The sequence below is a fragment of the Pseudopodoces humilis genome, chromosome 5, assembly GCF_049639895.1.
Source record: "Pseudopodoces humilis isolate 2021_Gansu_Grassland_sample_001 chromosome 5, ASM4963989v1, whole genome shotgun sequence".
Classification (NCBI taxonomy): domain Eukaryota; kingdom Metazoa; phylum Chordata; class Aves; order Passeriformes; family Paridae; genus Pseudopodoces; species Pseudopodoces humilis.
Window position 1 is genome coordinate 16,260,722 of NC_142204.1, and position 12,778 is coordinate 16,273,499.

Genomic DNA, 12,778 nt, shown 5'->3' on the forward strand with positions numbered 1-12,778 from the left:
TCCCCCTGTGTTTTCTCCAGTGCTGTCAGGTGAGTCAGTCTGGATATTAAACACTCAGTGAAATCCTTCCAAGGGCATTGTAACACGGGCTGGGATCACACTGCCTCATGTACCACACAGACCTGCTTCTGCCAGAGTCAGAGTACTTTGGGACATGTCTCAGAAAATGGTTTCTGTGTGCTTCTTGGCAAGTATGATCCAAAAAAAACCCAAACCCCCCCCCCCCCCCCAAAAAAAAACCCCAACAAAAAAAAAATCCAAAAGAAAGAAAAAAAAAAAAAGAAGAAAAAAAACTCACAGTGGAAAGATGAAAAAGACAACTTACTGAATGGCACTTTGGAAGGCAAAAAGACACCAGAATTTATTTTCTTTTATTTGGTTATTACTGGAATGAAATGCGTTTAACAAATCTACCCAGTACCCTGGAATATGAGGCCTGGGAGGGTTAATATGCTCATGTAACCCACTAACTCCACTATGTAGCAAAAGAGGCCCCTGCAAAAGGACGGAAGGAAAAATACAGGAGAAATAATTGTGTTGCGGTAAATGATTCATGTTCAGCTCAGCCTTGCCGTAATTACATTCTTAGGTTTGGACTCTCAGTGGATACTCTGCTAGTAAGCTCATGAATGAAAGGGGATTCGAGGGAAGGCAGGGCTGTCTTTCTGTTGCACAGAGCAGAAAATGAATTTGTGCATGTGGCAGCACAATATTCCTCTACAAGCACATTCACTCTTTAACATCATCCACCATTTGTGCCTAACACAAAGATAACAAAACTGGGCAACAGAAGAACTGAATCGGCTTTGTTTCATGTGAGGGTTTGTTTTACTTCCAATTTAAAAGCCATGCAGAATGGATTTATGGAACTTGCCACTCCACACAGTGGCTTGGGCTCCAGTGGAGGAGGATGTTGCATGCTAGGGAAGGCAGGTTTTGTGGGGGGTTAGAGAGGTTGAATGCCAGCATTCACAGTGCCTGAAAGGCAAGTGGAACTGCAAGTCTGTAGCTGTAACATGGGTGACACTTGTTGAAGTGAGGAAGGAGGAAAGCTTTTCAGTAAAACTGGGGCAAAAGAGGTAAAACAGGCAGAGAAGAGAGGCCACAGCAAATTAAAGACCATCTTTGAGGTTCCTTCAAGGCAAGATTTTCTATACATTTTAAAAAAGAAATATTCCTTAAAAGTCTAGAGCATTTCATGACATACGAGAACTGAAAAAGCAATATTGTATAGAAATCATACCCTTGTAAGTGTCTGTAGTGAAAGAAAAGCTAATTTTAATTCTCTCAATTTCTACCACTGTCATCATCTGGGACTATTAAACTCCAAACTCACTGTCAGCAAACACCTCCCATGCACAGGGCCAGAGTTTGTTCTCCTGCCCTTTCTTTTGTCAAACTTTAGATTCTCACTCCTAGAAACACCACAATTTGCCAAAATAATGGAGATTTTTTATGAAGTATTCTAAGGGGAGGGAGAAAAAAACATCAGCATCACTCTTCTCCACTCCCTCCCCTGCCCCCAAGGTGCATTCATGTCAGGTTTGCAGCAGGATGGCTGTCAGGATGCTTTACCTATTCAGTCCTGCTAGGCCTCTGCCATGATTAATTTTGGGGCACAGAGGTGGCAAGGAAAGACAGTCAGCAGAGGTGAAAAATTCAGTGTGCCACCCCAGCACCACAGGAGAAGCTGGAGCTGTGTCATCTGTTAGGAATGTCACATTCATAAGAATGAAGAACAGAGATCAAAATCAGTCAAAACTGGGGAAGGGAACAATGAGTTTGCTAGCAAGTCCCACAGACAGATGGACACATTCAAATCCATAAGGAGACAAAATAACAAAAAAAGTCTCTGCCCTCCTGCTCCTATCCCTGGATGGCCAGGAGGTGCTGGGCCACTTCAAGGGTTTCTTCAGCGGTGTGTGGGCTGTTCTCACCACAGCCACACTTCTTGAATGCACCTCTTCTTGTCAGTATGTTTTCCTCCACCAGAAGAATATAAAACAGAGGGCTGATAGATTCAGCACTTGCTTTTGTCCTCTTCATGCTTTGTGAATGCCAAACAACTGATCTCTGGGGTCCACTTGAGCACTCCCATCCCTGTGAGCTTTTGTACAGCAAAAAAACAATGAAAGAAAGAAAAAGCAATCTGACCTATATAGATGTGTTTGCTGTCTTTGGACTGTATTTCATCAGGCAACATTCAAATACTTTGCTATCTTTGAATAGATCAAATGACTCCTAATAAATCAAATGAAAATCTCAAACAGAAAGAAGGCTGACAAGTTTTTCTTAGATTTTGTTCTCACTGGAAAACAGATTTTAAGTATTGCTTCAGCTTTCTTCCTTTCTTTCTTTCTTTACTTCCTTTTTTCCTTTTTCCTTTTTTCCTTTTCCTTCTTTTCCTTTTCTGTTTCCTTTTCCTTTCTTTTTCTTTCTTCCTTTCTTCCTTTCTCTTTGACCACAGACATTTTTAATACTCAGAAAAGTTGACCCTGGACTGATGCATCTCCAAGTTGCTGTTCTCTTCCTGGAGCGGGAAGGTAGGACTGTCCCACAACAGCACAAATCACTCCCTGTGGGCTGCCTCTTTCTGGAAATAATGAAAGAGGAAGAAAAGGAGGCGGCAAGAAGTTCCAGCTGCAATTTTTTGTTGTTGGTTATAGCTTTTGGGATATTTTTTCTTTTTTGTTCTCATGAGTTACCTGCACAGTGTGCTTGATTTCTGTGTGAAACAGAAGTGGCCAGAGCAGCAGATGGTGTGGACGTGCTGCTGGGATCCCCTGGCCAAGCCCAAGGTGAAGATGCGGCAGCTCCAGCAGCAGGGCCACCTGGGGCCTTGGGGACCACAGGGTGCAGGTGACAGCCAGGGAAGCCGAAGTTACCCAGGGAGAGCTGCTCTTCAAGACTGACATCTAGATCCTGCAGAACTATCACTCAGAAGGGAAGTGAAACCTGGTGAACGTAGTTTGGGACACAAAGGAAAGACATGAATGCTCAAAGGATATTCAAGAACCAATTACTTTGCAGTTCTGACCCATTATCACATTTTTGTCTTACTGAGCCACAACCAGCTGAAAACCCAAGAGGTTCCCAATATCTGAGGGCACATTCTGCCTCTTCTCTGCCTTCAGGAGGGGCTAAACAGTGCAATAAGAGTTGGTTCTGTACCTCCCAGCAGCTGGCAATGCACACAAAGCAGACAAAATGTCATGCAATATCTTGAATATTAGCTGGCTGTTTTTCACATATATAAACCATGTAGGGTTGTGTGTTTGCATGCCTGTGGATGCATACGTAGGTGCACTATGTCATCCATTTTTACACTGTTTAATAGTCTGCAAATGTAAATGTACCATGGAACTGTTATGGGGTGGAAGCACAGAGGACTGTGTGTCCTGCAAGCCTTTTAGGTATACTGTAACACAAATCAAAGCACCTTGTCTCTTAAGATCAAAAGTGAGGATGGTGCTAGGGGAAAAGCACTAGAAAACTTCAAACTCATAATTTTCCTTTGCTTGTTTTTTTGTTTTTTGTTTTTTGGGTTTTTTTTTACAAGTGCTGGCACCAAAGTACTTTCCTTCCTGTGGTATTTTGAGTGTCATCATATCACATGATGAAGTATAAGTGCAATCTGCCTGTCCACTTTTTAGCCTGAAGGAGTATCCTTAGCTGTTAGATTAATTCATTATGGGCAAGTGATAGCTTCAAATGTGTGAATAAAATATTTGCACATCTGATAGAAAGCCAGAGTTAAAAGATTAAGTATGGCTGTACAAATCATTATTTCCCAGTTTGAGTACCTGTACTATTGATACCCACAGCACTTGCTGAAAGAAAGAAACAGGTGCGTTACTTTTATGCAACTTTTCTAAAGAAGTCAGATTTAGAAATCGAACGTATTTGATTTTATTTTATCTTGGGATTTTATCTGGATTTTTTTACCACAAAAATGAATGAACAACCCAGGAATGCATAAGTCCTTCTTTGACCTGTCAAGATAAACCTAGAGAATGAAGTTTTAAAATGCAAGCAGTGCTCAGTTTGGCAAGCTTTGTCATTGACTTATTCTTCCTTACAAGTAGGAAGATCAAAACATTGATAGTGGATATAACTCAAGGCAAGTGAGGGTTGCAGAATTAGATCCTTGGCTATATAGAGACAGTTATATTAGGATTAAATCACTAGGGTATAAATTCAATGACTTCATATTAAGACACATTAATCCGGAGTTTTAACGTGGCCTTAATTTTCTGCAGTTTAATCCTCCTCATTTTCACTTTCTGCTGGGAACTGGTACTACAAAACACGAAAATTGTCATGATACCAAAGTGCTTTGACACTGTGTTCCAATAAGCTTGTCAAATGTAAAACTTAATTCTGCAAGATTAATTTCTCTGTAATCTCAGAGGCTGCTATTTTGAGGTGAATTTTGCAATACTCTTAAAACTGTAGCATGAAATAACAGAACGAATTTGTGTCCTGTTTGGTGGGTGGCTTTCACTCCAGAAAAGAGACCCTTGGGACACTGTGTATGCTCTTTTTGGTAACAAAATATATAAATGTACCTTTGTCAGTGCTGGAAGTTAGAGGTACTAAGAAGAAGGTAAATAAAATATGCGTAACTCATAGAAAATCTCTGTTTTCAGTAATCTGATACACTTTGACCTGTCCACAAAATGTTTAGTTTTACTACAGTAAATATCAAATATTGGAATACTAAATACTTTGTCAGGCAGAAATAATCAAAATTTCATGTGTATTTGCTACTCTAGTGTAGAGTAGCAAAAAAATATTTGAATTTAATCCATGCCAGACTCCCATCCAGATTATTTCTGTACCTGGTTTTCTGTAATCACAATTTTCCTCTCTGCCATTTTATTAGTGTTACCCCTTGGCTTACAGTCAAAATATGGCTCTCAGGTAGTACAAGGCAATGTGACCAGTATCTTTTCCAGCAAGCAAACATCTTGTCCAGGATTCACCCAGAAAGAACCCCAGTTTCACACTAAGGGCTTAGCAGAGCTCGATCCAGATGGGTATGTCAGTCTATCTTATTCTTTTCCTCAATCAATTAATCAAAAATCATCTTTTGATGGGTCAAGAGCATGGTTCATCTAATATTAACTATTCATTCTGTGAAACCTCAGCATACCTCTTCATCTGTACATCCAACTTTAAATGGATGTAGCCTTTCATTTTCCTAGTAATAATCTTGTTTCTATTCTTCAGCTGAGACCCTTTGTTTGGCCACCATAGTGGCAGACTGGATGAGACCTTTTAATTTACAGCTTCTTTTGGTATTCTGTCTTGCCCTGGACAAGTAAGGTACACAAAGGAAGAAAAGGCTGATGGAGGTAATAGACAAATCCACAGGTCGATGTTACATGATGAACAAAGTGACCAAAATCATCTCAAAAGCTTTGGTTTACACGGATGCTGAAGAAGTCTTGGCATGTAGCAATCTGGGTGAGACCATGTCTTTTCACTTTGATCTTGTCATGATGAAGCAGTCACAGAACAAAAACCCCTGGGAGGGGGCAAGCAGCAGACTTGGAACGATATACAATGATTACATGTTGCGCATAAGTACACTTTCAGAACTGATGTGGTTTTGGAAATGGTGGGGTCATAAACAACATAAAAAACTTCCATCATGATTTACCTAACATTGAGCTTCTTACATGACAGTGGTAAAACAGTTTTAGACAATTTTGAGCTTTAGAAAATTTCTGCTATGGTTGATTTGGATTATACAATGATCATCCAAATTCCTATGCCTCTTCCACACAGTTATTATTAAAATTTGGGTTTTTTTACCTAGATGAAGATGTAATAAACACACACAGGAAAAAACAAGAGAAAAGAGAATGAAAGAACAAGTTTTTTACACAAAATGACCAAAAATCAGACTTTGAAGCCCTTCTGCAGAATACTCTCAGAAAGTAAGGAACTGTGCCTCCAGTCCACATACTTGATTAATTTCTCAAACATCCCTGTGTCCTAAAGATTTATTTTCATTTATTAAAAAAATGTTTTAAAGTGTAGTCCTCAGGGGTACAGCTGATGCCCCTTATCAGTATTTCCACCAACATCCTGGATTGCACATTCCACAGAAGAGCATAAAGTGCTATAGCGTTGAGGGTTTTTTAAATTTAATTTGGAACTTCTTCACCCTTTCTATAATTATTTTTATTATTATTTTTACCTTGTAGCTCCTATATTCTTGTAATGACACATAAGAAGGTGCTTAAAGGTCTTCTTGAAAGTGGCATTGCAGAGCGCGTAGCAGGCGGGGTTGATGGTGCTGTTGATGTAACAGAGCCAGTATCCTATGGTCCATACGGTGTTAGGGATGCAGGATGTGCAGAAGCTGTTGATGAGCACCATCACATTGTATGGGGTCCAGGTGATGATGAAGGCCAGGAGGATGGCCAAAATCGTCCTTGTCACTTTTTTCTCTCTAGAAGGGGGCGGTTTCTTTTTGGCTGGCTGCTTTGTCATCTTGACAATTTTCCGGGCTACGCTGTTTTGCTTCTCCTCCCCGTTCGTGCCTACGATCTCCACAGTAGTGTTGGTAGGGGCACAGCAGTCCCCCTTTTGGGACTTGGTGACTATCCTGATGCATGTCAGCTTGGAGTTCTCTGCTTTGACATGGGCTTGGGAGGCAGAAGCCTGTCTGGTATCTTTGGTAGCTTCATCCTCTTTCAAGTTGGAAGCGACCACACTGATGGAGGTGGAGTCGTTGGAGCTCTCCTTCTCCCCTTGAACAGAGTTATTGGTTACAGTCTCTTCGCTGGTTTTCCCATTCTGAATTTTGCTGTGCTCCAACCCATCTCCGCTGGTCGGGATATTGTTATTGTTTGGTTTCACTATTTTACCTTGGACAAGGCTGGGGGAAACTGTTTCTTGGTTTTGGGCAGCTTCCTTCTTTCCTTTCTTTATCCGACTCTTACTGGCCCGAGAGATTTGCCAGTAAAGGACAGTCATGATGATAACAGGCAAATAGAAGGCTGCAATGGCAGTGCCAAAAGTGACAGCAGGGTTGGAAAAAAACTGGATGTAGCAATCCCCATCTGGAACAGTCCTTCCTCCCACAATGAATTGCCAGAAGAGAATTGCAGGGGCCCAGAGGATGAAGGACAGCACCCAGGCGGCTGCGATCATCATGCCGGCCATCTTGGTGGTCCGCTTTACGGGATACGTCAGAGGCTTGGTGACACAAAAGTACCTGTCAAAGCTGATAATGAGCAGGTTCATTACAGAGGCGTTGCTGACCACGTAGTCAAGAGCCAGCCAGAGGTCACACACCACAGGCCCCAAGGGCCAGTAGCCTATCACAGTGTAGAGGGTGTACAGGTTCATGGAAAAGATGCCGATGATCAAGTCAGCACAGGCCAGGCTGAACAGGAAATAATTGTTGACAGTCTGGAGGTGCCTGTTGACTTTGATTGACACCATGACCAGGATGTTCCCAATTATGGTGACCAGGCTGAGAGACCCTGCCACCAGGACGATGAACACCACCTCAACAGTTTTGTAGGGGCTCTCCAAGGCCATCACATTTTCAGTGGAAGAGTTTATGTACGTTGAGTTATTCATTTCGCTTCTGATAACAAGATACCCAGTTACACCTGCAGAGGAAAGAAAAGAAAACAGATACCATCAGGAAGTTAGCCCCTTTGCCTTTAAGAAATGGATCCAAATAAACTGACTTGGCAAAAGTTTAAAGCTGGAAGATGCATTCAGGAAAAACCCGTTGGCTTTGGCTAAAGGAAACACCTTACAGTGTTTAGTACAGTACAGTTTAGGAATAACAGAATTATTCTAATAAATTCTAGTTCTAAGTATCTGAGAAAGGCACACATTTGGACCCAAAACTACATTTTTAAGTTCTCGGATGCATTTCTCTCTTTGTTATTTTTAAAAACTAATATTGACTTGAATATTTTGGAACTGAACCAGCGTATTGTTTTCTTTCTTGCTAACTAAATAGTTCACTTGGCTCATTTCAAATCCTATTCCAAATAAGAAGTCCAGAATGGAGGGTGTAACGTTCTTATAACCCAAAGTGAAGCTGTAATCTACTGAGAGACAGATCATGGAGAGGAGATCTCTGTTTCTGTCTTTCTTCCATTTTCCACCTGGGCTAGCCTCTGTGAGGTTTATGGAATGGGTTTTTATCATATCTCCCAAAAATTTTATCACCCTGCAGTTCCTTTTTTAGGCGATACATACAAAGATTTTGGCACTGCACCAAACTATTTAGTCTGTCAATGAACAAAAGAGGGTGGTTCTGTTGAAGTTAGTAAGCTCACCTCAGCTGAGCATTTGTCTATCTATTTAGTTGCATACATATTTTGTCTCCATTTTTTTTCAATTTCTGTAAGATTAAAGTTGTTTTTTACTTACTTTTGAGTATTTATACTTGCATAAGGCATTGTTTTTCTTTCGGGATTTTTTCTAAACATAATATTTATCTTTTGATGCTTGCTTGATTGCACTTTTCCCATTATTTTTCAAATCACAATATTTTTAATCTGTATCACATTAAACTACAACAAAAGCTCTGAAATGGATAGCAGGGTATTGCTAAATAAAGAAACAGATAAAAATCAGTTCTGTTTACACATAACAATTCTTTTTGTGCCCCGTATACCCTACTGGCAGTGCTCAATAAATACTAATTAAATTGCTAGTGATACACTTTTGATAGAAGACTAAGAAAACAGTGCATGCTTTTGCCTTCAGGATATATTCTATCCTTTTATGCATCCCCTGGAAGTCAATAAAATGCACTGGAATTGTGCAGCCCATCTCTGAGCGCTCATTACTTATGAGCTGCGCTCAAGGGACTATTGAAGCGTGAAGGCCAGATGTGACAGGGAAGTTAGGGTTTTTTTCTAATTACACTATTCTGCTTATTTTTTCAACCACACATAAGTCATCACTTCTTTAAGAGTCTCTAAACACGGTGGTGCAATCAAAGGAAGACAAAAATTATCTATGTGTAACTCCTGTATACACCAGGGATTAGAGAATTCTCCTCTGGTCCCTCTGACTAACCTGCTGATGCACAGACACATGCAGTCCACGTCATTTCAAAGGAGAAATATGTTTCTACTGTCATTTCAGAACTGTGCTTTTTTTATTCCCCACCCCCCCCCCCCTTTCCTTTTTTTCCGGATGCAAAAGAAAGAAGATGATACAAAATGTCACGGCAGCGGCAAAACCCCTTCTGACCCTTCTAAAAAAATAAGCAAGTCTGTCTCCATGGAAAAGTCAAAATGCTAAACCAGGGTAAAATGTTTCCTGTCTGAGGCAACTTTGTCATCTTGCAATTCATACTGAAAGAAATACAACTGGCAGAGGGTGGGGCTCCTGCACTTGCCTTTCCTGTGAAAAACAGCTAAAATTTGTTTGCCAATTCCATGTTGAAGTGAATACATGAATAAATAGAGGAACATAAGGCTCAAACAGACATTTTTTTCTTGCTATCTATTTAGAGGTACATCACTAAAATCTTTGGGATCAGGTTCAAGATAAGAAAATAAGGAAGAGGAACGCTTTAGTTCAGTGTGTGCTTCATAGAGTAAGACTAGGCTGAATGTAGCAGAATTTTTACTCGTTGCGAAAACATTGACAGGACACCTGTCATTGATAGGACTGTCATTTCAGCAATTCCCAGTCTATTTTTCTCCCAAAGCTTCACTGTTGAGCAGGTGGTTATCCAGTTAGACGTGTAAGACATCAATTTTTTGGACAAGCTAAGGATTTCTCCCAAGCAGAGTTGTTTATGAATATTCTTAACAGAATGTATTTTTAATGGAGAGATAAAATCATGCATAGAGCTGTATTGATTAAAAAAAATAAAAATAATCAGCTGAAGAAGGTTCATGGTCCAGGGCTCTGCAGCTACCTGGGAGACAGAAAGTGAGTGGGGGAGCAAAATGGAAATGAGTGAGAGTGCATCAGAGATGAAACAATTGTGCTTCATTATAAGGAAATGTGTTTCTTTACAATATATTTTTGAAAAACTGTTCAGCAGCTCTGTTTTGATTCCACTGAAGAACAAAATTAATTTTAAAAGCTTGAAACTTGTAAAACCAAATTACCATCTCCCAACTAAATTTATTCCTCAGTCTTTTCAGGTGAAATTTTTACCCACTTTCACTGGAAATATTGGTAATTCAGTAACAATTCTGATTTTATGGGAATCTTTGGGATGCAAAGAGATGGATGAAAGCTAAAAGTTAATCTTACTTGCTAGGAATAGGATTTCATTGTGTTAATATGAATGGGAGCAAAGCAAAGGAGTCCCCAGTGGTCTCTTTTTGCACAAAACTTTCCAGCCCTGAAGAGGGTTGGTAGCTCTGGAGTTACAGGGAGTTGCATCTTTCTGAGGTATGGGGAAACAGCTGCTGTCTCCAGCTCCGGTAAAAACTTCCCTTTGGCAGCATCAGTGTGCTTGTAAGGTGAAGCATGTTTTGCTGTGGATGTTGATGGGAGGGTGTAGGGCTGGAGAGACACATCTGCCTTCCCCTGACAAATGCTGTCACTGCCCTGAGTACTAAAATTCCACACGCAGGGGCAGGGGTGTGCACGCTTCCTAACCCAAGAGCCCCCACAATCTTCTGGGCTCCTTCCTGTTGGCTTGGAACCAGGTGCACAGAGAGGGTTCTGTTTCTCCTCCTGGCCGCTTGCTGCCTCGCTACAGGACTGCCTGTGGATTACTTTTGCTTTTGTCTTGCCACAGAGCCCATCTCTCCTGCTGGAGAGGCAGATGTTATGGGAGCAGATGTTATTCATCAGGCAGACCTACGGGGCAGAGGCGTTTTAAGGTAATATGACCTCCTGTGTGAGAAATACCAGATCTTATTCTTGAACAAACAGAGCTCTCCTTTGCAATCCCACGGCTGTTTGTATGAGCTGCACAATATGGCACTGGCTCCCATGGGCTACCATAATTTATCCTTCTATACTAAGTGCATTCTTGCTAAACAGAGAATACCCAGAAAAGGCAAGGAATGTCTCTCGTGACCTGAAAAACAACCAAGATAATTTTATGAAATATATTTCAAAATATATATGACTTTTTGGAGTGGATACACCATAATCACTGCACGGAAAATGTCCAAAAGCCAAGAAATCCACATATAAAATAATTATTGTTTGATATTTGATATGTATTTGGGAAATGTTCACAGTGCAGTAGTTCCTCCCTCTAAAGAACTCAAAGTACTCATAGTACTGAAAATCATTCCCTTCTATTGACTGGGCAACTGGGGCATACTTAAGCATTGCATCCTGCTGAGTTGTGCTTTCCACTTATCCTGGCAGGAACACATCCATTTGGTGCAGGCAAATCTTGTAGCAAACATTTTAATTTTAAATTTAAAATATATCTCCAACATCTGTCACAAAACAGACTACAGAAATGTTGGTATGTTGAAAAAAATGGCTGATACATCACGCCTGTCAAAGTTTGTTAGACAAGCCATTCTTCTGTATTGTGCATATTGACAAGTTAAATTTGGTAAGGATTTAATGTCTTCTTTGAATTCTCTGCAACCATATAAAGGTCAAGACATGAAAGAGGCAAAAAATGATCAGCACCTGAAAGTTATATTTGTGATTTAAACAGGATTACCCAAGAATGTATGTGCATTGCCATTCTGAGTGCACATCTAAGTCTCAAGCAGAAGGAAATATGTTTCTTTTACCTTCTTTTTTCCATCTAGTTCCTCCTCAGCCCAAACCTATGTAAGATGGATTTGACGTTTGCTGTAGCAATAATGGGAGGTTTTTTCCCTGAGCTGATTTTTATCCTGGGCTGAATTGATTTGATTCTAAACTTCTTCCTGGTAACATTTTAAACTCACAGTGTAAAAATAAAAAGAGACAAACAAAATCCCTTCATCTGTGATAAATATCCTAGGTCTGTTAGCCAGAATTTATTGCAGACTTTCAGACAGAATATAGATATAGTCTGGAGTTTTGGTGAAAATACATTTCAGAAAATACCCAAACCTGAAGACTAAAATCTTCAGCACATGGATTATCTTCTGCAATCCTTTTGAAACTAGAAACATCTTTGCTAAGTGTTACTGTCTTGGTGTGGTCTGTTTTTGGTTTTTTGTTTGTTTTTTTACTTTCATGCACTTCTGTTTATCTCAATCAACACATGTCCTATAAAAAAGATATCCTGTGGGCCTGCGTGGATCTACTTTTCCCATCTAATTGTGAAGGATATCTAAGGGCAAAATTTAAAATTTCTGCACAGATCTTGAAACAACAAGTAGATCAGAGTCAAAATTTTAATATTTAAACAAGCAAACCAACAGTGTACCACAAGCAACAACTGAAACAAGGCAGAAATAAAAATATTCCCCCAAAAGCAGCAGAGGACTGTACACGAGTAGGTGTCAATGCTGGCACCAAAACTGCTGCTTCAGGGCAGGGTCTGAGGATTTGTAAAGCTGTTAACTACATCTTGCACACTGCTGCTCTTGCAGCCTCAAACTGTAGAGAAAGGAAATATAGAAAAAAACATATAGAAGTAAATATAGTGTCATGAGCCCAACTTGTTGGTATTAAATATCACACAAGTAGAAGTATAGACAGTATAGTAAAGAAAGCCCTGAAAACCCAAACAAAAAATAATCTCTCTAGTTTCAGGAAATAAATAATAATAATAACAAAAAAAGGTAGTTTTCCTCAAAGCTCTGGATAACAAAGTACTTCTAACATATTGGTACTGCTATTGCTATTGCTGTTA

General features: G+C 40.1%; 1 protein-coding gene and 1 long non-coding RNA gene across 9 annotated transcripts in view; one reads left to right on the plus strand and one right to left on the minus strand.

Moving 5' to 3' along the window:
• The window catches only part of LOC148184283 (uncharacterized), a 68,963-nt gene that overhangs the window by 8,793 nt on the left and 47,392 nt on the right, over window positions 1-12,778 (plus strand). Inside the window, exon 3 of one of the 3 annotated variants that reach the window (XR_015772525.1) lies at window positions 10,757-10,841. The exons of the other annotated variants lie outside the window; for them this stretch is intronic. This is a non-coding gene — a long non-coding RNA (uncharacterized LOC148184283). The remainder of the gene's footprint in view (window positions 1-10,756; window positions 10,842-12,778) is intronic. 3 annotated transcript variants of the gene reach the window in all.
• Window positions 287-12,778, minus strand: part of CHRM2 (cholinergic receptor muscarinic 2) — an 87,159-nt gene continuing 74,667 nt past the window's right edge. For 4 of the 6 annotated variants that reach the window (XM_088055522.1, XM_088055521.1, XM_014256912.2 and 1 more), the window contains one exon: window positions 287-7,634. In XM_088055522.1, the coding sequence (XP_087911648.1) occupies window positions 6,205-7,602 (1,398 nt within the window). In that variant the 5' untranslated portion in view covers window positions 7,603-7,634 and the 3' untranslated portion in view covers window positions 287-6,204. Of the gene's footprint in view, window positions 7,635-12,353; window positions 12,523-12,778 lie in introns of those variants that run through there. The other 2 variants (XR_015772524.1, XR_001331804.2) reach the window with 2 other exon arrangements.